This window comes from Pongo abelii, chromosome 23 (assembly GCF_028885655.2).
Source record: "Pongo abelii isolate AG06213 chromosome 23, NHGRI_mPonAbe1-v2.0_pri, whole genome shotgun sequence".
Taxonomy (NCBI): Eukaryota; Metazoa; Chordata; class Mammalia; order Primates; family Hominidae; genus Pongo; species Pongo abelii.
In genome coordinates this window covers 28,202,796-28,226,949 of record NC_085929.1, presented here as the reverse complement: position 1 = coordinate 28,226,949, position 24,154 = coordinate 28,202,796, and the positions used below count along the sequence as shown (strand labels likewise).

General features: G+C 58.2%; 1 protein-coding gene and 1 long non-coding RNA gene across 2 annotated transcripts in view; one reads left to right on the top strand and one right to left on the bottom strand.

Moving 5' to 3' along the window:
• Positions 1–502: 502 nt before the first annotated feature.
• The window catches only part of TXNRD2 (thioredoxin reductase 2), a 66,455-nt gene continuing 42,803 nt past the window's right edge, over positions 503–24,154 (bottom strand). Inside the window, 9 exon segments of the mRNA NM_001256472.1 lie at positions 503–2,207; positions 3,065–3,162; positions 3,341–3,412; positions 5,155–5,247; positions 5,598–5,693; positions 8,332–8,468; positions 20,429–20,603; positions 23,054–23,145; positions 24,054–24,073. Of these exon segments, the coding sequence (NP_001243401.1) occupies positions 2,078–2,207; positions 3,065–3,162; positions 3,341–3,412; positions 5,155–5,247; positions 5,598–5,693; positions 8,332–8,468; positions 20,429–20,603; positions 23,054–23,145; positions 24,054–24,073 (913 nt within the window). The 3' untranslated portion in view covers positions 503–2,077.
• Positions 4,068–6,606, top strand: LOC134761197 (uncharacterized). Its single transcript, XR_010139495.1, has 2 exons — positions 4,068–4,469; positions 5,032–6,606. It is a non-coding gene; the product is annotated as an uncharacterized LOC134761197 (long non-coding RNA).

The window sequence follows — 24,154 nt, the reverse complement described above, 5'->3', positions numbered from 1 at the left end:
CGCGGCCGACAAGCTGACTTGGAGGGCCACAGTGGAAAATCGGCAAAGTGACTGACATCCGGGGACAGAGAGCCTCACACAGCCCTGCTACCTCCTGTCATGGGCCTGCCCGCTGGCGGGCTGTTCCAGAACAAAGCCGGTGTTGCCGCCCCTCCCGAGAGCCTGCCCGGCACTGGGCTGCCCTTCTTGCTTCAAGATGCAGAGACCCAGGCAGAGGGTCCCAGGAAAAACCCTCAGTGGGCGTCTTCAGGCCAGAGGCCAGGCAGCTGTGGGGCAGGTGGGGCAGCTCCGCCTCCTGCTTAGGTGGGGTCCCTAGCACTGCAAGTCTGCTCCCCTCTGCCCAGGGCTGCTTGGAATTGTGCTCGGGGGTTCAAGGGGCCCCAGTGGACCCTGGGCTGCCCTGGATGGAAGCTACTCATGATTGAAGAGGGGCCTGGTGGCCTGGCCAGACCCCACCCACCTGGTCGATCCTAGGGGACCATCAGGGACACCACAGGCAGAGCACACTTCAGAAAAAGCACCCTCTTTATTTGCATTGCAGAAATGCCAGGGGGCTCAGACATGGGTGCCCACAGGGTAGGTTTCCACCCAGGTCGTCATCATCTGGCACCAAGGAGCCTGGGGGGGTGCCCAGCGGCAGAGGCTGAGAGGTGCAGGGGTGAGGTGGACAGTCCCCTGAGCCATCCCTGCGGGGCACACGGGCCACCTGTCCAGCACTTGCGCTCCATGCTGACCGTCTCACAGGCACTCCAGGAGAGGGGTGAGGCCCCCCAAACCTGGCCTGCAGCCGTCCTGCCAACAACAGGAAGGTCAGCACAGGGCAGCCACCCCCGCCTCACATCAGCCTAGCTATGTCTCCCACTGCCACACCCAGGGACCCCCAAGGGAGATGGGTGAGAAATAAACCCAGCAGAGAGTGGCCCCACCTCAGGGCGATGCGTCACAGGGAGCGACGCAGTGCTACAAAAATATTTTGAAATGATAAAAATTTATAGCAGGCTCCTAACAAAACAGCTCTGGGAGGTGTAATGTTCTGATAAGAGTTTCCTCAGGATGCCCTTTGTTTATCCCTATCAAGAGCGGCCCCGCCGGGGGGGAGGCAGCCACAGTGAAGCTGGGGGCCCTGAGTACCCCCAGAGAGGCCTCCCCAGAGCCCCTCGGCACCATGCGGACCCCAGAGCCTGTCCACAGGCATCTTGCGGGGAGCCCACTGCTCTGCCTGGTCTCCACCTCAGCCCCAGGGGAGAGATGGAGCCCAAACACCCCAACCCGGGAAGGGGCTGACAGCTGTGGGGGTGCCCCAGGTGGGCTGGATGGCACGGGCTGAGGGCCCACCCTGCCCCGGCCCCCGCCCTGCAGCCCGGGCCGGAGGATGCACTATCAGACCATGAGGCGAGGGGGCTCTGGCACAGGCATCCCTGGGGCAGAGGCCAGGAGCCCTCGCCAGTTTCTTCCTCCCCAGAAGAGGTCACGATGAACAACACACCCTCCAGTCAGCCTGGCTCTGCAGAGCTGGAACAGAACCAGATGTGCAGGGCAGGCTGGGCAGGGCCGGCCATCACAGGGCAGCGTCTCCACCTTCTGGGAGACAGGGAAACGAGTGGGTGCTGAACTCTGCAGGAGCCAGGCCTTGGTGGGAGGCCAGCTTCCCGACTGCAGCCCCTTGTGGAGCAGCAACTTGAGATGCCCGACTTTAGCCCACCTGGGACACCTTCCACGCCAACATCCACCTGGGATAGGCTGCTAAGGATGAGCCCCGTTTCTTGATACCTCCTGTGTGTGGGGAGCAGCTGTGGCCAGGCCGGGGTCTGGGGTCCCCCGGGGAGGTTTGGGCCCTTGGGGACTTCCCCTCCTGCCTGTCACTGCTCTGGCCTGGTTACAGGACGGAGCACCCATTCTGGGTGGCATGGCAGGTGCAGCCTTGCTGTACACCTGGAAGGAGCCCATGGCCAGGGCTCCTGCACCCCTGCCACGTGCCCTGTCCTCAAACAGAGCCAGCCCCACCTGCATACCTGGGTCTGGCCTCCGAGGAGCTGGCGGCAGGCGCACCATGTGCCCCGGCCTGCAGGGATGGCGCTTACCCTCAGCAGCCTGTCACCGTGGGGTCCAGGCCTGAGCGCTTGGAGATGCGCAGCTTGACTACCTCCTCAGAGCATGTGGGATGGATACCCACGGTCCGCATCACCTGCGCATAGGAGGCCCCACACCTGCACATGGGGGATGGGGGAGGCAGGCGGGGTCAGCACAGGGAGGGGGGTCCACAGCATCCCATCCCTGGGAAGAGGAGGGCCTCAGTGGCCGCTGGTCTCCTCACTGTCCCCTGACCCCCAGCCAGCAGCCAGGACCCCTGCCCACACCCGTGGGTGCCGTCCACCTCCCTCCCAGCAGATGCCTAGTGCTCGTCCAGCCCACCTCCCACCCAGCCACGCCCTGGCTTGCCCTGGCCTGGCTTCCTGCTGTTCCATCCTCCGCCCCTAGGCACAGTCCTGCCTTAGGCCTCTGCTCTCTGCTTTACCCACGGACAGCGCATCCTGGCCTCACCACACCACCACCTCCCAGGCCCCACATCCAGCCAGCCACCTCTCTCAGGCCATGCACAATGTCCCAACCTCCAACTACCCCTGTCAACCACCTAGAGGCTTTGCCACGGCTTCCTTTGACCCCGGGACCCCGAAAACACACAGCCTGAGCCCAAGACCCAGGCAATGGCCCCAGCTCCAGAAGACACACAGCACCCCTGGGGTGGCTCTCCAGGCATTGGCACTCTGCTCATGGTGGCGTAGTGCTTGGCCAGGTGGGCAAGGGCCCTAGCAGTGACCCGGGGCCACAGGGGACACCTCACCTGGCTCTGGCTGGCTCAACAGTGTCTGGCTGGGGCAGAGCCACCTCTTGTCCCCCCGAAACCCGCCCTGTCTGAGGAGGGGCCTGAGGAATCTCTGCTGCAAACCCACGAAGGCCACATAAATGCAGCAAGAGTGGCAGCAGCTCTCCACTGTAGGACTGCCGGCACTCGAGGGACACCCGGCTGCGCATCGCATCGCGGCCTGCATTCCTCGGGACTTACTTGATCCCCAGAGCAAATCCTTGAGTAACTTCGCCTGCGTTGGGGCCGAGGAAGTGCAGGCCCAGCAGCAGCTGCGGGGGCTCCCTCAGGCACACCATCTGAAAGCCGCACATCTCAGCCACCAGCCCAGGAGGGGGCTGGGTTGCGTCCACCCTGCATCCACCCTGCACCCTGCCTGGGGGGCATGGGTGGGGCCAGTCCTCAGGTGTTCACCCTGCCAGGCTCTTTGCCACCCTCCCTCTCATCCTCAGCACCCTGGGCCACAGGGATGCTCACCTTTACATAACACTGGGATGCATCCCGTCCAGCCACCGTGAACTCCAGTGGTTTATAATGGGCGTGATAGACCTGAGGACAGGATACCAACCCTGGATCAGTGCTGGGACAAACAAACCTCGTGGCACCTGCAGCTCCCACAGGCTGCATGGGCAAGGCAGGGTCATGGCGGGCAGGAACCATCCATCTGGCCTGAAGGTCTGGTCTGGGATGGGGATGAGGGCTTGGCTGGCCACGGGGTGTGTGCAGGCCCTCTCACATGCAGGCAGCCAGTGGCTGGAGCCATGCTCTGCAGGACAGACCCTCTCCCACCCAGGCCTGGGACCCCCGTAGACCACAGCAGCAGAGCAGGCATCAGACAATCCAAGCAGCCAGGCCGAGCACAGCAAACCTGGGAGGACATAGCTCCCCTACGACAAACGGCGGAGGCAAGAATGGGTGAGCAGGCGGCCTCCTGGGCTCCCTCAGGCACCCTGGTGCTCTCTTGGCCCTCACTGGAGCAAGGCCGCTGCGGCCACACTGGAGCCAGAGCTGTTGGACAAAGGCTTTCTCAGCACCTCTGAAGGGCTCGACAGCGTGTCCGAGGCTGCGGCCAAGTAAAAAATGAGTGGGGCCCTCACATGTGCTGCACAGCCATTATTAATTAATGGAACTTCAGAGAATATTGTTCTAACTAAGACAGAATTGAAAAGAAAACAAACAGAGTATTTGGCCATTCAACATCGTGGAACATAAAACAACATTATAAAATGCCAGGAACACATGTCCCAGCACACTTGTGATGAATCAAACAAAAATAGCAAATAAAGTGCCTCGGGGAAGGCTGGCCTGTCAGGTCCGTCCTGTTGATGGAGAGTTCTGGGGTGCAGGGGGAAGGGGCCAGCCCTGGAGCCCAGTGACTCATCCTCAAAGGCCACAGGCCCCACCGCCCAGGCCGCAGGCTCCGGTTTCTCTGGGTGCCTGCAAGCTGCTGCGGCAGCAAGATGAAACCGCACCAAAGGCTTCCAGCTACCATGGCCCAGCAGGCTTCGGAGCCCCCGCATCCCTCCATGCCACCCCAGAGCCACAGCCACCTGCCAGAGCAGACCCCCAAAGCAGCCTTGCTCGATGAAAACCCCTTTCCTCCAGGGTGAGTGCCTGAGCCTGGAAGAAGCTGGAAGGGGATGGGTGTCAGGATGCGGTGGAGGGCAGGGGGGTGAGGGGCTCTCGCCTGGGAGAAACCCTGGGCAGTCCAGGAAGACGAAGTGCAGGGTGGTGGGGGGCTGGGGGTGGAAGCAGAGGTCGGAGGCCCCTGGGAGAAACCTTTCTGGGTAGAGTGGGATTCACGGCCCTGCGAGGTGGGGACAGCACAGAGGCACCTTCGGGCCCTGGTGCTTTCAGGGACAAGCGGCTGTGTGCTGCAGTGGGGCCAGCGCTCAGCTGACCTCAGCAGGGGAGCGGGTGGCACCATGGTGGTGACCCTGCTGGTGCTGGGCACCCCTGCAGCATGGCTGGGGTGGGGCTGGGGGTTTCTGGGCCACAGGGCTTCTCCTTGCCCTCAGAACAAGGCAGCCAAGGGCCTTCCCCTCACTGCTGTGACACATGGTGGCAGAGACCAGAGGCACCTAAGCCCAGTCACCCCAAGGCTGCCAAAGCCCAGGCACCCCCACTTCTGAGGCTGCCCCCAACGTGTCCCTTTCCGCTACACACAGCCACTGCTCAGGGCCCCTGGAAAGGAGAGACCTTGACACCCTGCTCACAAGGCCTCCGCCCAGAGCGTGGGGCGAGGTCTCGGAGTCGCCACTGTCCTCAGCTGTGCTGCTCCCGGGCCTCACCTCAACATGCTCCTGCCCGTGGCGAGCCACTGCCTCCTCCTCGGACAGCCCCACACAGCCATACTCCAGCGGGGTGAAGACGGTCGTGGGAACCTGAAAGCAGGTCTGGAGTCAGGGAGGGCCCTTGGGCCCCCAAAACCGAAGTTCCCCACTGCATGTGACACAAAGGGCAACGATCACAGACCAGGACCAGATGCGCCCAGAGCAGGCTGCAAGCACAGTAGGCGACCCACCTGCCCGCGCCTGCGCCACACTCTCAGAACTGAGCCCCACACGCATGCTTGCACACACACGTGTGCACAACACACCCGCATAAGCGCACACACACACATGCCCACACCTACATGCAGACACACAGCGCACAAAGGCCCCTCACCCCAGAAGAGCTAGCCTCGAACTTGGCCTCTCCCGGGCTGTACGTGGCGTCCTGCTAGAGAACTCACATTGTCGTAGTCCATCAGATCTGAGGACCCGCCGAAGAGCCGCTGCACCAGGAGCCTCCCGGCCATGATCGCTGTGGGTGTCAGCTCAGGCCGCCCCTTGGGGAAGGGACAGGGGGCCACGTCAGCACCATGTCCGGGGTTATATGCAGCCCCCATGCCATCACCCTTTGCCCTCCGAGTGGGCATCTCCCTTTAGAAAATCCCCAACACTGGCACCGAGCACGGTGACGTACAGCATTCCCTCTAGAGCTCGTCCTCCTGCGGGGCATCCCAGGGACCTAGGTAGGTTGCTCATTCTCCTGTTTGCTGTCCTCCACCCTGCCCTGGGAAAGGAGTCCGCTGCTGATGAGGCTGGCCGTGCCACCCTCACACGCTCAAGCCTTCTCTTCAAACCCCTTCTGCACATTGCTGACCTCAGAGGGCTGCCCCATGACCAAGCTCAAAAGAGCCGCTGCTACCGTTTTCATTCACTGGAATCCCCGGCTAAAAAGGGACCCCAAAGCATTCTATGTGCTCCTGATGTGCAGCTTGACCTGCACGTCACAGTCCATAACAAATTCCAAATCAGAACGTCGCTGTGCTGGAGATCCCTCCGTCCCAGGGTGTGCCCAGCCTTGGGGGTTCCAGCACCGTCCTCTGGGATGGGCTGCCAATCACCTTGGCAGCAGGAAATGCAGATGTTGTTTGGCATTCCAGAAATGCATAGAGATCCGTGGAGATAAACTCAGAGCGCAGCCTGCGCATTCCAGCAGGCCTGACTAACTACGGAAACATCCCGGCTGCGCACAGCACACAACATCTCATTAAACAATAGCCCCCGCCCCGCCCACAGGCTCTTACATCTCATTAAACAATAGCCCCCGCCCCGCCCACAGGCTCTTCCCAGCCGCTCAGCGGACCACTGGTTGGGTGTTAACTCTTTGGACTATTCAGAATGACCTTTCTGACAGAGTGGATTTAATGTTTAAATAAAGAATGCCTTTGTGTGCGCCATGCATTTCTGGCAAAACAGTTTGAAATGTTCCAGTTTCCAACACAGAAGCCTGGGAGCTACACACTTGCAGAGGGAAAACTCAGACTCCCAGACAGAAGGGAGGCTTCCCGCTGTGCACAGAGATGCACATGGCGCTGTCTCAGGGTGCAGTGCCCACAGGATGCAACAGACCCTGCAATCAGAGACCACTGCACCTACATGGTCCACAGGCAGAGGCTGCGCTTGCAGAAATCACTGAGCAGCTGAAGCATGCAGCTAAGCAAGCTGGGGCTGCAGGGTGACTGAGGCACATGGAGCCACATGCTCTGTCCACACAATCAGGTCAGCTAGATGGGCCCTACAGGACCCTGCAGGGTCCGCCTGGAGCCTCAGAGTGTGACCTTATTTGGAAATAAGATCTTTGCAGATATAATTAAGGTAAGGATGGAGATGAAGTCATCCTGGATTAGGGTGGACCCTAAATCCAATGGCAGAGAAACTGTAAGAGGCAAATCAGGGCCCAGAGACACACCCAGGAGACTGTCACATGATGATGAGGCAGAGAGAGAAGTGATACAGCCAAAACCCGAGGGACGCCTGGGGCGTCCTACCCCAGAGGCTTCTGAAGGAGCCTGGCCCAGCTGACACTTTCTGAGATGGAGTCTCGCTCTGTCACCCAGGCTGGAGTGCAGTGGCACGATCTTGGCTCACGGTAACCCTCGCCTGCCTCCTCCCGAGTTCAAATGATTCTCCTGCCTCAGCCTCCCGGGTAGCTGGGATTACAGATACGTGCCACCACGCCTGGCTAATTTTTGTATTTTTTTAGTAGAGACAGTTTCACCATGTTGGCTAGGCTGGTCTTAAACTCCTGACCTCAAGTAATCTGCCTGCCTCAGCATCCCAAAGTGCTGGGATTACAAGCATGAGACACTGCACTCAACTCCAGCTGACACTTTGATTTCAGACTACTGCCCCCAAACGTGAGAGAATCCATGTCTGTTGTTCTGGGCCACCCGTGTGTAGTGATTTGGTACCACAGCCCCAGGACGCTGACACTGACAGGTCTCGCTACAAAGAAGCTCTCAGGGACCCTCCAGAGCCACTTTCAGCAGCAGGCGCTGGACACATGCAGGACAGGCCGAGCACTCCTGAGGCTGCCGGGGTGCAGCATCCCAAGACTGACCACCCAGGTCCCTCACTGGGGCCATGGGTAAGGAGGGCTCCAGAGCCCCCACCCAGGAAAGACTGGCGCTGGTCTCCATGTCACAGCAGCAGCTGAGAGCAAAGGACCTGCCCCGGTGTGACGCCCAGAGAGGCAAGCCAGAGGATACTGAGGTGGGGAGGGCGGGGCCAGGTGGGCCCGAACTGGACCTGCCTCTCAACCCTGTGGGGACAGGACGGCCCCAAGGCCATGGTGGCATTTCTAAGCCTATGCCTCTAGCCTACCTGCCAGGGTTTGGGGCCTGCGTGCAGAGCTGACCCACGCCCCATTCCCAGCAGGCATCTGCTGCTGGTGCTTGCAGCTGTCTTTAGACCGTCCACACTCCCACCACAGAAAGGAAAGGAAAGGCAGAGAGCCGAGGCCCATGTCCAGGTTACCCCAGAACTCCAGACAGGCTGGCCCTGGGGTTTGGCCCAGAGCCTCTGTGATCAGAGAAAGTGTCGTTTCTCTCCCACAGGATGGCAGCAGCTGGAGCCCAGCGAGCAGGGGTGGTGGAGCAGGCAGGGGCAGGGGCCCTGGTCCCAGGACGCATGCCATACCTCCACCACGTCACCAATGGCGTAGATGTGGGGCACAGAGGTGGCTTCCCGGGAGTCCACCAGGATCTTCTGAGTGTCGGGGCTAGTATCTACCCCAGCCTTCTCCAAATTCAGACTTCTGGTGTCTGGGACTCGACCTGAAGGAAATAAAGAGGGGGCTGAAAGGTCATCTTCAGTGGCTTTGACCTAGAGCCGTTGTGTTTAAACTATTTCTCAGAATGTCCACTTAGGGACTGGGTGCAGTGGCTCATGCCTGTAATTCCAGCACTGTAGGAGGACGAGGTGGGCAAATCACCTGAGGTCAGGAGTTCGAGACCAGCCTGGCCAACATGATGAAACCCTGTCTCGGCCAGGTGCGATGGCTCACGCCTGTAATCCCAACACTTTGGGAGGCCGAGGCAAGTGGATCACCTGAGGTCTGGAGTTCAAAACCAGCCTGGCCAACATGGTGAAACCCCATCTCTACTAAAAACACAAAATTACCTAGGTGTAGTGGTGCACATCTATAGTCCCAGCTACTTGGGAGGCTGAATCGCTTGAACCCAGGAGGCGGAGGCTGCAGTGAGCTGAGATTGCACCATTGCGCTCCAGCCTGGGCAACAAGAGCAAAACTCTGTCTCAAAAAAAAAAAAAAGAAACTAAAAGAAAGAAACCGCGTCTCTACTAAAAATACAAAATTAGCTGGGTGTGGTGGTGTGCACCTGTAATCCCAGCTACTTGGGAGGGTGAGGCATAAGAATAGCTTGAACCTGGGAGGTGGAGGTTGCAGTGAGCCAAGATCACACCACTGCACTTCAGCCTGGGTGACAGAGTGAGACTCTGTCTCAAGAAAAAAGAACGTCCACTCAGAACTGGCCAAACGTGAAGCACCAGCAGCGTAGAGGGGGTCCTGGCCTCTGCAGGAGGTGGCAGGCAGGTCTGAAACGGACGCTGGTCAGATGAGACAAGGCACATGAGACAGCCGGCACAGGAGACAAGGCAGGGGTGCCACCCGCGGAAACTGGAGTCGGCCTTAGACTGGTTCTTGACACTCGGGAAAGGAAGAGGCACTTGCCAATGCTGGCGCTCCCTGACATCAAAGAGTGCTAAGCGCGGGACTCCAGAATCTTCCACATGCCCAGGCCTCAGGCCCTGCTACAGGGCCACCAGCACAGTGCCAATGGCTCTGGTACTGACTTCATCCGGAGAAACCAGCCCTTCGTGGGGAGCTGTTGGCACCTAGCCTGCCTGGCCTCCCTGCATCTGTCTGCAGCACTGCAGCCTGATACCTTCAGGCAGTGAGACCCATCAGCTCCCAGGCCTCAAGAGTCCAGAAGGGCCTCCTTCAAGGGACACCTGCTGGCTCCCGATGGCCTCCTCCCTATCTGGACAAGCTGAAGAGGAGCCAGCCACACCCTGGACTGTACCCCAACGATGCTCAAGTCCTGGGATCTGGTCCTCTGCCCAGGTAGGGCTTGAAGGTCTCTCCCCATTAGGAGAAAGCAAGAACCCACAACCCGCTAGTAGAGGGCCAAGTGAGCAGAGCTAGCAGCCAGGTCTCCCGCCTGCTCCGTGCTGCAGCCCCTCGTGGCTGCCTGGCACACAGCCCCAGCCTAGAGACCTCAGGGCCAAGGGGAGCTGAGCTAAGGGGCAGCGTCCAAACTAAACACCGTGCCCATTCTAGGGGGCAGCTGGCTCAGCTGATCCTGCTCTTGGGTGCAAAGGCCAAGAGGGGCAGGGGATGGCCAGTCCAGGGGGTCAGCACAGCTGCCCCCTGCGTCTCCACATAGCCTGGGGCCTGGAGAGAGGGCACCGCATGGGCCTCTTCACAGCTGAACAGCCAGCAGAGGTCCCTTTCTCCCCTAACTCAGATGGGTGTGGTTTTGCCAGGCCAGCGGGCGGCCACAGCAGCTTTTCCCTCCCAATCCCAGCTGCTCTCAGCTCCCAGGGGCTCAGGATGATCCACCGATGGCAAAGGCGATTTGGCATCAAAAGCATAGCTCCCCTACTCATCGTGGCTGGGACAAACCAGCTGCTGGCCGGTATGCGGGTGGCGCCCACCTAAGCATCTGGAAGCTGAAGCTCCCGTGAGAGGGAACCCTTAAGTCTCCAGCTGCTGTCCCAGGGCGGGAGTCAAAACATACCAGCTTGGCTAAGCCAGCTTGCGGGAGGCCGGCTCCAGCCTCTGTGCTCTGCTCAGCCGCAGGAATTGGGTGCCGGGAGGGCTGGCACCGGTCGGGGATCAGCCCAGACACAGGGGATGCCAGCCCACATCAGAGGAAGGAGCTGGGCCCCACGGGCAGGGCTGGGGCACAAAGGAGGGGCCGTGGTCCCTGCAGGCAGGGGGCTCACGCTCAGCCGTCTGGTCCCTCTCCAACCTGGTATCCAGCCCACCAGGCCCAGCACTTCCTGGTGCCTGCTCCATGCCAGAACAGAACATCTGACGCTGCACCCACACTCTCCTTTGCACGCTTGCCTGGCTGGTCCTGGGAAGCCAAGAGCACTCATCATGTTCCTCATGGTAACTACGGCAACTATAGACCTTGTAGGTGCTGACCAAACCCTGTCCCCAGGTCCCGAAGGAAATAAAGATAAATTTAAAAGTAGTCACGAGATAAAAGAGGCATGGAACTAGGTGGCCCATCCAAAGCCAGGACTCTTCCGCACATGCTGTGTGGATCACTCTGGGAAGTCGGTGGGAATGTAATGGAGCCACTAATGTGAAAAGCATGACAGCTGGACAGGCTGGATGGCCAGGGGAGAGTGGGCTGCGCGGCACAGACAAGCCTGGCCCCGCAGGGACTCCACAGCCCTTCGGGAATGAACAGCAAAAGAAGAGTGAGTGGCCTGTGGCAGGCAGCTGGCTCAGCCCTGAGGAGGGCAGCCCAGGGCACTGTAGGGTTAGAAGCTGGGCTGGTGGGAGGTGGCTGGGAGTGGGTGCAGGGAAGAGGCCAGCTCCACTTGGGTGAGGCCACATCCCTAGCTGTGGCCAGCCCTGATGGCAGGACACCAGGCCCTGAGCCCCACTATGGGTCTTGCTGAGCAAAGGACTGGGCAGTGGCCAGAGACGGGCCAGATCTCCCTGCTGGTGCTGGACAGCCAATCAGGTGTCCTAGGCCCTACTGGCTCAGGCCTGGAGCCCTGCAGGAGGTTGGACGACTCGTGCCAAGGTGGGGACCCAGTGGGGCCCGAATGGTGTGAGCAGCAGGATGCGGTGGCTGTGCCCAGTCAGCTCCCCACCATTTCCCTCCTATGCCAGGATAAAGCAGTTGTGCCTGGTCAGCTCCTGACCATTTCCCTCCTATGCCAGGATAAATGTGCACCACTCAGGCCATTTGGGGAAAGAAGGGTGCCTGCACCGGTGTCTTTTGCCCTGCTTGTTGTGCTCAGAGCTTTCCCAGCTGTGCCTGTGGCCCACTGCAGGGCTCCCCATGGGGCGGCTCTGTGCTCCCTGCAGCTCCGTCCTCGCAGCCTTGGCTTTTGAGCGCCCAGTGCAGCGTTTGCCAAGTGCTGCTGAATGGCCCCTCCTGGGGTAGGACAGGCGCTCTCGAGTCTCTGCTTCCTAGACACCACCAGGATGGAGACCTGGGGCACCGGCTTGCCATGTGTCAGTTGAGTTCCTGGGGCAGATCCTCAGAGGAAGGGCGGCCAGCTGAGTGGGGGCTTCCAGGCGCAGGGCAGTCCTTAGACTCTGTTCCTTCCTGGGGCAGGCGGCGCACAGCACTCTCTGTCATGCTGCTTTAATTTGCACTTCTTTGATGACTAGTAAGATGAAGTAATTTTTGGCCACGTGTTTATGAACCGTATTTCCTCTTTTGTAAATTGCCAGTTCCTGCCTTTTCTCATGCATTTATAGGCGTCTTCACCATGTTCCTGCTTTGTGAGAGCTTATTACGTAATGGATACATGACACTCTGGCATATTTTCTGCAAACAACAAGGGCATTAAAATTCCAGGTACAGCTCTTCAGGCTGCACTCATGAGCAGTTGTGGGCCACGGGATTCGTGGGCAGAGGAAGGGCACCAGCTCTGTGTTCCTTGCGCACATGAAGCATGAGGGCTCATAGGCCTGCATGCTGTGGACTTTGCTGAGCGGCACAGCTACATCAAGGGCACCTTGAAGGACATCCCCCTGCTGAGATGGTCTCCAGGATCCACACCAGTTTAAGCAGCAGACAGAGGTGTCCATCACCACCAAGGGCCTCCACACGGGCCAATTTGTGTTTGTGTACTGTAGCAAGAGGGCCCAGCTGGACGTCGGCAGCGTCCTCCCTGCAGGCACCACACCTGTACCATCAAACGCTGCCTGGAGGAGAGGCTGAGACTGGAACTTGTTGGCCTTTGAGAACTACACCGCAGTCACCAGGGAGACTTAAATGAAGCTGCCCTCCAAGAGGATCATCTCAGCCAACAGAGCTGTGGTCAGCGTGGGAGCCAGAGGTGGCCGAACTGACCAGCCATCCTGAAGGCAGGCCATGCCCACTACATATAAAGCAAAGAGGAGCTGCTGACCATGGTGCAGAGTACGGCCACAAGCCCCAAGGAACGTCCCTTCGGAGATGGCAACCACTGGCACGCTGGCAAACCTGCCACTGCAGAGATGTCTCTGCTGGTAGCAAAGTGGGTCTCATTGCTGCCCACTGGACTTGGTTCAGAATTGGGGCTGACGGGCCCAACACAGTTTGTCCTTCTGCCAAAAAAATAGTAATTCCAGGTACAAATGGACGTTCTCACTTCCTGTGTATATGTGTGGCTGGCCCACAACACTGACACTCAGGAAGCACTGGGCTGAGCACCTTTGCAGCCCGGAGCTGCCTCCAGCCCCAGGCCCAACAGTGCAGCACCCCTGACGCAGGACAGCCCATCTCCGCGTGTGGCCAGTGCTAGGAACAGCCATGCAGGGCAGCCCTCCTCTGATCACAATGAGAGCCCCACCAGCTGCTGTCAATGGCCCAGGAGATGGAGGGCAGCCACCATGCTTGTCCAGCCAGCCTGGCCCCAAGGAGGGACCAAAGAAGGCTGAAGCCCAAAAACCACCCACACAGTCACCATGGGTCACTTCCACCTGTTCTGATGGACACAGGGACAAGGGGACGGCCAGCCGCATGCAGTATCATGCGCCTCTCTCATCCGTGATGGGAAGAACAGGCATGCCTTCTGATTTCATGCCCGCCTGGGACACATGTTCCCAAGAGAAGAGCAAGGAGGAGGTGCCCCAGGTGAGAGGTAAGTGCCAGCAGGAGTACAGCAGGGTGAGCCAGTGGCTGTGATCCAGACAAAGGCAGCCAGGGCCAAGCACTGCGCCTGAGGACGAGGCTGTGGGAGTGGGAGGCTCCAGGGCCGGTGGGCGATGCGAGGCGGGCACGGCTTCACACACAGGCCCTGTGGGCCACCTGGCGACTGTCTCATGAGGCATGCGGCCCCCAGAGCCAGCCACTCTCACGGAGCCTGGCCTGCCACTTGACCCAATGAGGCACCTTGGACCAGGCACAGAAGAGCATGTGCCTTTGGAACTGGACTTAGATTCTTGAAGCTTATTTTTTAAAAATATTTATCTTTTTTTTTTTTTTTTCTGGAATCGCCCCTTCTCAATGAGCCCCAGGCCCCTACCCGCAGCTATGAGCCCACCAGGGGGAAGGGGACGCACCTGCCCTGCTGGCCTCAGGTCCCATCGAGACTCCATGTTAGCTGAATAAATAAGTGAGCCCCTGGGCCTCAATGGGACCTGATTGGCCACTCGCTGTGACTGCCAGCAGCCACCAGGGACCCCTAGGCCATCCCAGGGGTGTCTCATACCCAGGGCGGCTCCTCGGGGAGTGAGGGTGAGCTTCCCCGCAGGCAGCATAAGGGCCTTTCCTACTCAAGCTGCCTATGTGCATTATGATGCGTAAGACCCCACAGTCAGCCTTGGAGTACGGCACAGCCCCCAGCTCAGGCCCAGAGGACCCCCAGGAAGGAGCGTGCTCTGCGGCGAGTGGTCATTATTGCTTTAACAGTTATTATTAGACCAGGCGCAGTGGCTCACGCCTGTAATCCCAACACTTTGGGAGGCTGAGGCGGGCGGATCATGACGTCAGGAGCTTGAGACCAGCCTGGCTAACACAGTGAAACCCCGTCTCTACTAAAAATACAAAAACTAGCTGGGCGTGGTGGCGGGTGCCTGTAATCCCAGCTACTTGGGAGGCTGAGGCAGGAGAATCGCTTGAACCCGGGAGGTGGAGGTTGCGGTGAGCCAGATCACGCCCCTGCACTCCAACCTGGGCAACAGAGCTAGACACCGTCTCAAAAACAAATAAAAAACAATTATTATTATTATTATTATTATTATTAATTATTTGAAAAGAGGTTTCACTCTGTTGCTCAGGCTGGTCTTGAACTCCTGGGCTCAAATGATCCTCCCACCTTGTCATTCCAAAGTGTTGGGATTACAGGCATGAGCCACCTCACCTGGCCCTTTAACAATTGTTAACATAATTACAATTGCAACAGGTTGGCTGCCCCAGAGCACCTGTAGACATTAGAGGGTACATGGTAATATGCATAAATGATGCTGACCTATCTCTAGAAGACTTTTCACCATGTTGTTCTTCTTTTTTTAAATTGGTTTCCACTCAGTTCTAATCATAAGTACTGAATTTGACATGGTAACAAGACCCAGCTCGACATCTATGTATGCAGGTGCCAGCTGGCCTGTCAGATAGCTGTGGGCTCTGGACATGAGTGTGAACTAGCCCTCAAGCCAAGCGTGGGGCACCAGGCTGGCGGGTAAGCACAGGGCGCTGCCTCCTCCTACTCTGGCCTGGCCTCTGTGAAGTGTTAGCACCACCATGAGCCAGGGCTGAGCCAACAGTGCTGTCTCAGAAGTAGCAGCGCACACCCGGGGCCACGTGGTGTGGAAGGGAAGGCCGCAGCCACCGCTCATAGGAAGAGCTCCATGAATGTTCATCTTGGCCCCACTTTAAAAAATATCAAACTCACAATGCAGGCAGATTTGGGTCTCTCTTGATGTCATTAATTACAAACTAAATTTGCACTAAAAGAAAAAGGTGTTAGACTATCAAAGAGGGGCCTCCAATCCGTGTCACCTGCTCAGGGATGGCCACTCCACCCTGAGAGCATGGAGGCGTGTGGATGCCAGGGTCACTGCTGGGCCCATCCCCACCAGGAAGAGCATAGCCACAAACTTGGTTTCACGCAGCTGCAGCAAGGCGCATCCCTGAGAGCAGTCCTGATGGGCCCACCGCAGCCCCCTCGCCCGGGCAGCATCCACACCCACTGCGGCCCCTAAGCCCCAGCTGCACCCACACCAGCATGGAGGGCATCCAGGAGGAGCCGCCCTTTCCCTCTCACCAGGCTTGGGATGCTCCCACCCATCCCCAGCTTGGTTCTTGCTTTCTGCCCTTTCCTGCTGCCTGGCACTCAACAGAGGGACAATCCACAGGGACTTGTGTAGCTGAGTCTGTGGTATACGGGAGCCATCAGCAGAGCAGAGCTGAGCAAAGACAGTTGCCTGCCACGTACATGCCAGCAAACAGTGCCTGGGTGGAGAGAGGAGCCCAGGGCTGCAGCCCAGCCTGTCAACAGCTCCCCTCCTGGGCACCGACAGCCCCCATCATCATCTCCTGGGCACCCCAGTCTCTCCGGCTGTGGTCCAGGCACACGTGCCACGTGGGGCAGACTATACACGGGCAGCTTGTGGGGGTGGCCTCTGTGTGGTGCCAAGAGGAAGCTGGGAAGCCAAGCTCCCATGCTCCACGCATGTTGTGTTTCAGGCTCTGATGCTGGTTTACACACAGGTGGACATCTCTGAGTTATCTAAGAGAAAGCCCAAAGAGGAAATGGCTTCAGTGGCTGGGGTAAGATCCAGACGGATTCCTTCCCTGGGTCTCGCCTCACCTGCCATATCACAAGGCCCCAGGCAGACCCGTGGCCACCCTCCCTGGCACTCAGGCACAACAGCTGCCTGGCTGTGGGATCCCCAGGTTTAGCGAGTCCCCTCCTGTGTCTGCTGGCTCTTCCGGCTGTGGGCAGGACTCCTGTAGTGCAGAGAGGGATACGCCAGAGCCTTCAGCATCTCACCCTCAAGAGAGGGACAGAGAACCATCCAGAGGGGCTGGGGACGCCAAAGGGGCACACGACGATCTCAACTTCCAGTTTCTCAGGGCTGCAGTCCAGAGGCAGTCTGTCCCTTCTTTAAAACCAAATCTAAACTTAACTGCACTTAGAAGCCTTTGCACTGGGAGGCGTTTGCTCAGGACACCCCAGCCTGGCCCTGCTCCCCTAGACAGCCAGGGATTCAGGCCACAACTGGTTAACTCAGCGGGCGAATTCAAGCCCGCAGCGGTGCTGGCTGACTGTCTTCACTCAGCGCTGTAATCGGCACATCTGCAGACAGGAAATCCTCCTCACTGAAGTTCCCAGTCTATTATCTGAGACACCTGGTGTGGGCGGGTGATTCAGAGACAAACAATGAGCGGGGGCCCCCTGCACAGCAATTAACTGCTTTAACTGCTAATATGTTTAATCCACCACGTGGAGATCAAGGCTGCCTCGAGGAAGGGGCTCGGGTCCTCCTCGGCTTCCAGACTGCAGGGCCCACTTCACAATGCCAACGTCCATGGTCCTCGCCAGCTGCGGCCAGGCACCAGGCACACAGGCAACGGGCAGGGCCAGCACTCGGCCCCACACGGGAGCTCTGTGCAGCACCTGGGCTCCTGCTGTGTGTGTGTGTACCGGGCACGGGGGCATCCCCCCTTCCTGTCGGAGCCCAGCTTGTGCGGACGTAGTGCACACTCGGGACAGGAAGCGGAGTCGGAGATGTTGGCATTGCCAGCTGTGCCACCCCTAGGGCGCTTTATTTTAACCTCCCAGAGTGGATCATCCTTTATTGCAAGTAGAAATAAAGCTTGGTTAAAGGCTTATCGTACAAACCAGCAGAAAACGCTCGCAGTTGCTGACCGGGGAAGCGGCTCCTGAATGTTTACAAAACCTGGCTCTGAGCAGCAGCGAAGTCAGCACATGCCCGAGCGGCCCCCAGCAGGCGCGCAGAAGCCGCGCCGCCCTCGGGAAGCAGGGTCAGAGGCCAAGGACTGCGAAAAGCTTCCACCCCCAGCATCAATCACGCCAGGCAGACTGTCTGGGGGATGCTCATTTTGAAAATACAAAAAAATAAAACAGACTCCTAGCAAGGGAGGATGGGCGAGCAGGCCACCGCAGCTCTGCAGAGTAGGGAGGGGCCTTGCTTGTTGCCTGCCAGGCTGACGCCCCGGCTTTCCAGGGACACAGCCCCCAGCCCATTGGTCTGCTACAACCCTATGGGCTCAGTCGAGGGCTGCCCCTCGGTTCAATGGCAACAGCTCCCTTATGCTGTGGGTGAACGGAGGTGTCAGCAGACAGAGGAGGAGGGCTAGGGCGCGGTGGGAGGGAAAAATTCACCATTTCCCCTTTAGAGTGGAGTTTATTTGGGAATGATAGTAGGAGGATAAATTTTGAAAGAAAAATAAAGTGGAGTTTAGGATGAGAACCATCAGTACACTTCAGAGTCCAAAATGTTACCTAATCCTTCATAGTGTTTATCATAATAAACTTACTTAAAATCTACTTTTACAACGTGACTGAGAGCATCGCTCTTGCTGACTGATCACCTCCGGGCCAAGAGCCCTGCGTGCGCTCAGGCGTCTCAGGTCCTCCCCGGTCATCACCTCTGCGCTTGTGTCCACTGCACAAAAGTGAAGCCTCAGCCGCTCCAGGCTGGTTTCCTTTCTGATTTCCCATTCCGAGTGACTGCTTCAGAAGTGCATCACCCTATGACACAGCTTGTGCCTCCGGGAGCCCTCCCCCAGGGGACACTGACACCTGGCCAGCCCCATGCAAGCCCGGTTAGCTGATGGAGGTGGACCCAGGTGATCTGAGAGGGACCCTGGCTCTGATCTTGGGCTCTCACAGGAGACAACAGACCAGGCTCAGCACGGAAAGGCCTCGGAGAACTAACAACATTGACTAGGTTGCTCCCGCCTTCAACATGCAAGTTGACTGGGCGATTGGGAAAACTAGGAGCCTAAACTAGACGGCCAGGCACCGAGGTGGGTAGGACATCTGAGCAGGCATGCTGTATGTGCCGCCACCCACCCTGACGAGGACCCGCAGCCCTCCTTGCGGCAGCCCATCTGCAATGGCCTCCGCGCCCAGCTTTGCAGCAGGCCTGGGACAGGGCAGTGTCTGGGCGATCCCTGTTGGCTCCAGCTGCCCCTCGCCAGTCCCCTCAGACAGCTCCGGCCCAGGCCTGGGCACAGGTATCCCCTGGCTGCATCTACACTCCCCACACCTGCTCGGCCTCTGCCCCATGCAAAACTGGACCTACACCTTACAGAGAGCAAGAAGGTGAGACCAGACTGTGCCCAGCAAGTTGTAGCCAGCCCACGCCTGGCCAGGAAACGCCCAGGCCTCTGCCCAGTACTGGAAGGGTGATGTCTTTGGAAGCCTTCGAAATGTGACTTCTGGAAAGGCCTGCAAGATGCCACTCCTGGCATGTAATGACCTGCCAGGCCCAAAGGGACCCACTGGGAAATACTGAAAGCCACGAGAAGGCTGGGCAGAACTTTAAAAAGTCTGCATCATTTTCACGTGCTGAAAACAGGCGGCCTGTGCACACCCATGTTCACAGCAGCATGATCCACAACAGCCAAAAGACGGAAGCAACCTAAGTGTCCACTGACAGATGATGGACACACATACAACTCAGCCTTCAACAGGAAGGAAATGCTGGCACATGCTACACAAATGCTAACTCTAACAGATGCTGCAACATGGATGCGCCCTGAAAACATTGTGCTAAGAGAAATGAGCCAGTCACAAAAGGACAAACATTGCATGATTCTACTTACGTGAAGTCCCTGGAGGAGTCAGATCCATAGAGACAGACAGTGAAGGCTGAGTGCCCGGGGCAGCAGGGAGTGAGTGTTTAATGGGGACAGAGCTCAGTTTGGAGATAATGGAAAAGTTCTAGAGATGGATGGTCATGCTGCTTGTACAATATGAACGTACTTAACACCACTGAACTATATACTTTAAAATGCTTAAGATGATGAATTTGATGTTATGTGTATGTCACCACAATTTTTAAAACTTTCAAATACATATCATTTTTATGTTAAAAACAACAAACTAGCTTGGCTGGGCACAGTAGCTCAAACCTGTAATCCCAGCACTTAGAAGGCTGAGATGGGAAGACTGATTGAGCCTGGGAGGTGGAGGCTGCAGTGAGCTATGATCACACCACCGCACTCCTCCTAGGCAACAGAGAGAGACCCTGTTTCACACGCAAAAAAAAGAAAATAACCTAGCTGGAAAGCCTGAAGCAGCAAAACATTTAATATGCTAAAGAAAAAATACATACTGGCCAGGTGCGGTGGCTCACACCTGTAATCTCAGTACTTTGGGAGGCCAAGGCAGGTGGATCACGAGGTCAGGAGATGGAGACCATCCTGGCCTACATGGTGAAACCCCGTCTCTACTAAAAATACAAAAATTAATCAGGTGTAGTGGTGGGTGCCTGTAGCCCCAGCTACCCAGGAGGCTGAGGCAGGAGAATCGCTTGAAGCCGGGAGGCAGAGGTTGCCACTGCACTCCAGCCTGGGCGACAGAGCGAGACTCCATCTCAAAAAAAAAAAAAGAAAAGAAACATACCAAGACTTAAACCTGGAAGATGACAATCTTCCAGCACAGGACAATCTTTCAGCACAGGATTTATGTGCTGAAACCTTAATAAGCAATCGCTCAAGGGCCAGGGAAGGTGAGGACGATTGCCTAGTTGCTCCTCGATGAGGACACCTGGCTGATGCTGTCTCAGTCTCTTCTCTGGTTTTTTCCAGCACGTCCCACAGTGGTGGGGAGACACACAGAGATGCGAGGTGCTGGGGATGGCAAGATGGGCACAGCCTAGTGTGAGTGCTGCCCCACAGGCCTTCACGGTTGCTCTCGAGGTGCACTGGGGAGCGGCCAACCCGCCTGGCAGCCAGCAGGATGGGGGAGCCCTGGGAGGTGACAGGAAGTGGGGCAAAGATTCTCCATGCGCCTCAGGGAGACCAGAGACAGAGGGTGTGGCTCGACATGCCCTTACCTATGGCCCACAGGACGGTGTCGAAGGTGCCCATGTCCTCCTTGCCGGTGGCGCGGTCCTCCCAGGTGACCTGCAGCTGGCCATCAGGGAGCCTCCTGACCCGGGAGGGGGCACAGCCCCTCAGGAACCGGGTGCCATGAGATGCCATGTGCTCTATGACCAAGGAGGACATTTGCTGCAAAGCACAAGAAGACAGGCCATGAAGACCAGGTGGCCGTGGGAGAGAGGCTCTGGCCCTGCCCTGCTCTCCAAGGCCTCAGTGAGGGGTGGAGAGGGGTCTGTGCGGAAGACGGGGTGAGACACCCCGCCCCCTGCTCTACGTCCTCTTGCTCTCTGTGGAGTGTCTAGCCCCTGTCCTGGCTCCAAGCCCTCAACCCTGGGCCCTATGGTCAGGATTCACTCAGCCTGTGGGCTCCACTCTAGATGCTAATTAACTAAGTCTTCATCAGCCAGATATGGCCACACCTGTAATCCCAACCTTTTGGGAGGCTGAGGTGGGAGAATCCCTCAAGCCCAGGAGTTTGAGGCTGCAATGAACTGTGATCACGCTCTGCACCCCAGCCTGGGCAACAGAGTGAGACCCTATCTTTAAAAGAAAAAATAAACAAGGCCGGGTGCGATGGCTCACACCTGTAATCCCAGCACTTTGAGAGGCTGAGGCGGGCGGATCACGAGGTCAGGAGATAGAGACCATCCTGGCTAACACGGTGAAACCCTGTCTCTACTAAAAAACACAAAAAATTAGCCAGGTGTGGTGGCAGGCACCTGTAGTTCCAACTAACTGGGAGGCTGAGGCAGGAGAATGGCGTGAACCCGGGAGGTGGAGCTTGCAGTGAGCCGAGATTGTGCCACTGCACTCCAGCCTGGGCGACAGAGTGAGACTCTGTCTCAAAACAAAAAAAAAAAAGAAAGAAAAAAAAGAAAAACAAACAAATCCTGGTACATCTACACATTTCTTACAAAAACAAAAAACTTAGTCTTCACTAAAACCAATGGCAGAGAAGCGTGCCTTCTCCCAGGAGCTGTGCCCTGGTCCAACAAGATGGCCCCTGCTCCCGGCCCACCCCTCCACATGTGGCCAACATGCCCCTCTGCCATCCAGGAGCCAGGAGTGTAGGGAGGAGACTGCTCCCACCTAGAAATGTAGGCACAGCAGGCTCAGGTCCAGATCGGGGACAGAGAGAGTCCCGCTTCTCCCTCCCGGCCCAGGAGGCCTGTGTGCCCCAAAGTCCAGCTACAGATGGGGGCCCTGTTCCTAGGACAATGGGGCCTTGCACGGACCAGCAGTGAAGTTGGCCACGGCTTCTGGTTTCAAGAGGAGATAAACAGTCACTGCTAACATCCTCTGACACATGTGCGGGTGCGCCAGCTGGCTCTAGATGGCGTGTGTGGGAGTCTTGCCCGCGGGGCAGGGCTGGCTGTGCTGCAGAGGGGCTGCCACACAGGCTGTTCATCACTCCCGCACCCCTCCAGAGGCCTGGCGGGCATGGCCATCCCAGGCTCTGAGGGAGAACCATGGGGCCTGTCCAGGACACAGGGTCCCTCGCCCCTCAGCCTGGCTGCCTAGATGGTGCATCCTCCTTGCCTGGGCGCGGCCCCCATTCTGCAGGCCCCTTTCCTCCTCTGTCCACTGCCAGCTCACCCTCCCCGCATCTCAAGGCTCTGAGGCCTTCCTAGACACTGCGTCCCTACCACAGGGCTCAGTGGGTTTGCACTGAGGGACACGATGGGAGTGTGCCACAGCTTTAGGATGGAGCAACACATGGCCACATGGGTGGAGAGGCACGTCTCTGAGTCAGCCTGGGGGTGGCACTGGGAGTCTGGAGATGACAGGCCTGGCTCCTCCCACCTCAGGTGACCTCCTCAGGCTCTGTGAGCTGAGGGTCAGCTGAGGACCTATAGCAGGGCCTGCAGATCTGCACAGCTCACCCTGCAAGGGACCTCCTTCGTGGTAGTCATGGAGTGTTTGGTATCTCCACAACGACAACTCCAGACTTCTATTTTAACAGGAGACTTTCCCTTGAAGGGTTTTTAGCTAAAAAAAGAAAATCTCTATTGCTCCAATCTAGGAGCTCGTCCTGCTAGCCACATGAGTGTGTGCACCCCAGACACAGATGAAGGCCGCTGTACACAGCGTACCTGTCCGGAAGCCAAGACCCCACGGGCTGTCTCGGAGCCAGCGCTGCCCTGTGTCCCTCACCCCAGCTCACACATTACAGCTTATTTTACCCCCACTCCCTCAGAGGGGACAGGCAAGGGGAGAGCAGGGAGTCGGGGGTCTCTGAGGTGGAGCTAACACTTCTGCAGCACACACCAGCCTCTTACTAATGGGAAGACCCGGAGGGTGACCTGCTTTGCCGGCACAAGGCTAGGCCGAGCCTCCCTTCACTGCCTGCGGTCGGCTGGAGGCCTCTGGGCAGCTGTGCGCCCCACTGCCACCCTTCTCCCTCGCTCCAGCCGAGTGTTTGCATATTTCCTGGACAACCTCCTCATCCAATTCAAGGGTTATCTCTAAAGATTCAGGCATCACTCGTGGCCCATGACTGCATTGCACCTGCCTGGGAGGGGGCTGTGGGAGGAAGGCTGCAGAGCCACAGGGGCGGGAGCTGGGGCCTCCAGCGCTACCTGGTCAAAGCCGCGGAGGGGGATGCTGCGCATCATGATGGTGGTGTCCAGCCCAATCCCGGTGAGGAAGCCAGCACACTCCAGGGCCACATCTGTGGGGTGCCAGCTAAGGAGCACTGTAGATCCCAATTTTGGAAGCGATGGGACAACACCCCAGGGCCCTGTGCCACAGCCCACACCCCACCCATCCATGGCTGGCCCCGGAGGAGGCTCCCAACTCAAGACCCCCACCTCCACATCTCAAGTGCACAGGCTGGGGTTAGCAAGGAGCCACCAAGCAGCACCCACGGACTAGGCCGGCCTCTGGCCTCTGCTCCCATGGGCTGTCCATCCCGGCTCCAGGGCGAGGCCTGCATCCTGGTGGATTCCAGTTGGGATGGAGAGGAGTGACTGGTTCAGGGAGGACCTCGGCCATGGGAGATGCCAGGCAGCTGCTTTCTTCTACCTGTGCTCTCAGCCAGCGGCTCGGGGCTTTTTTTTTTTGAGATGGAGTCTCACTCTGTTGCCTAGGCTGGAGTGCAGTGGCGTGATCTCAGCTCACAGAAACCTCCGCCTCCCAGGTTTAAGCGGTTCCCCTGCCTCAGCCTCCCAAGTAGCTGGGACTACAGGCGTGAGCCACCGCGCCCGGCCAGGGGCTTTCATCTCCCTCAGATGTCCCCTTGACCCCAGGCCCTCCTGCAGCTCCTCTCCTGACCCTCCCTGTCTAACTGTCCCTTCTGAAGGAATGGGTCCAGGCTGGGGCTGCTCTTGAGGGAGGACAGCCCAGCTGCCTCATGGCCATGTCCAGCTGTCCCAGCTCAGGAAGAGCCTCCAGAAATTCCTGGCCAGAGGTCAGCCTCAAACTGTCCCCAGGCACAGTAGATCCTCCACACCGAGAGGCCCAGTAAGTGCCTGATCTGAGGCAGCAAAGAGCCTGCCGGAAGGGCGGGCGGCAGGGAGGGACTCAAGGGAAGGAGTGTCCAGTTCCCAGGACGGCCACCTGCACGCTTGCAAAGGATACAGCTGGCCCCAACCACCAACCTGTTAAAGAAACAGACAGAGAGAGAGAGCACGTGTAACTGAGGCCCTTATTAACCAAGTGCAGTCAGAGAAGAACCCTGC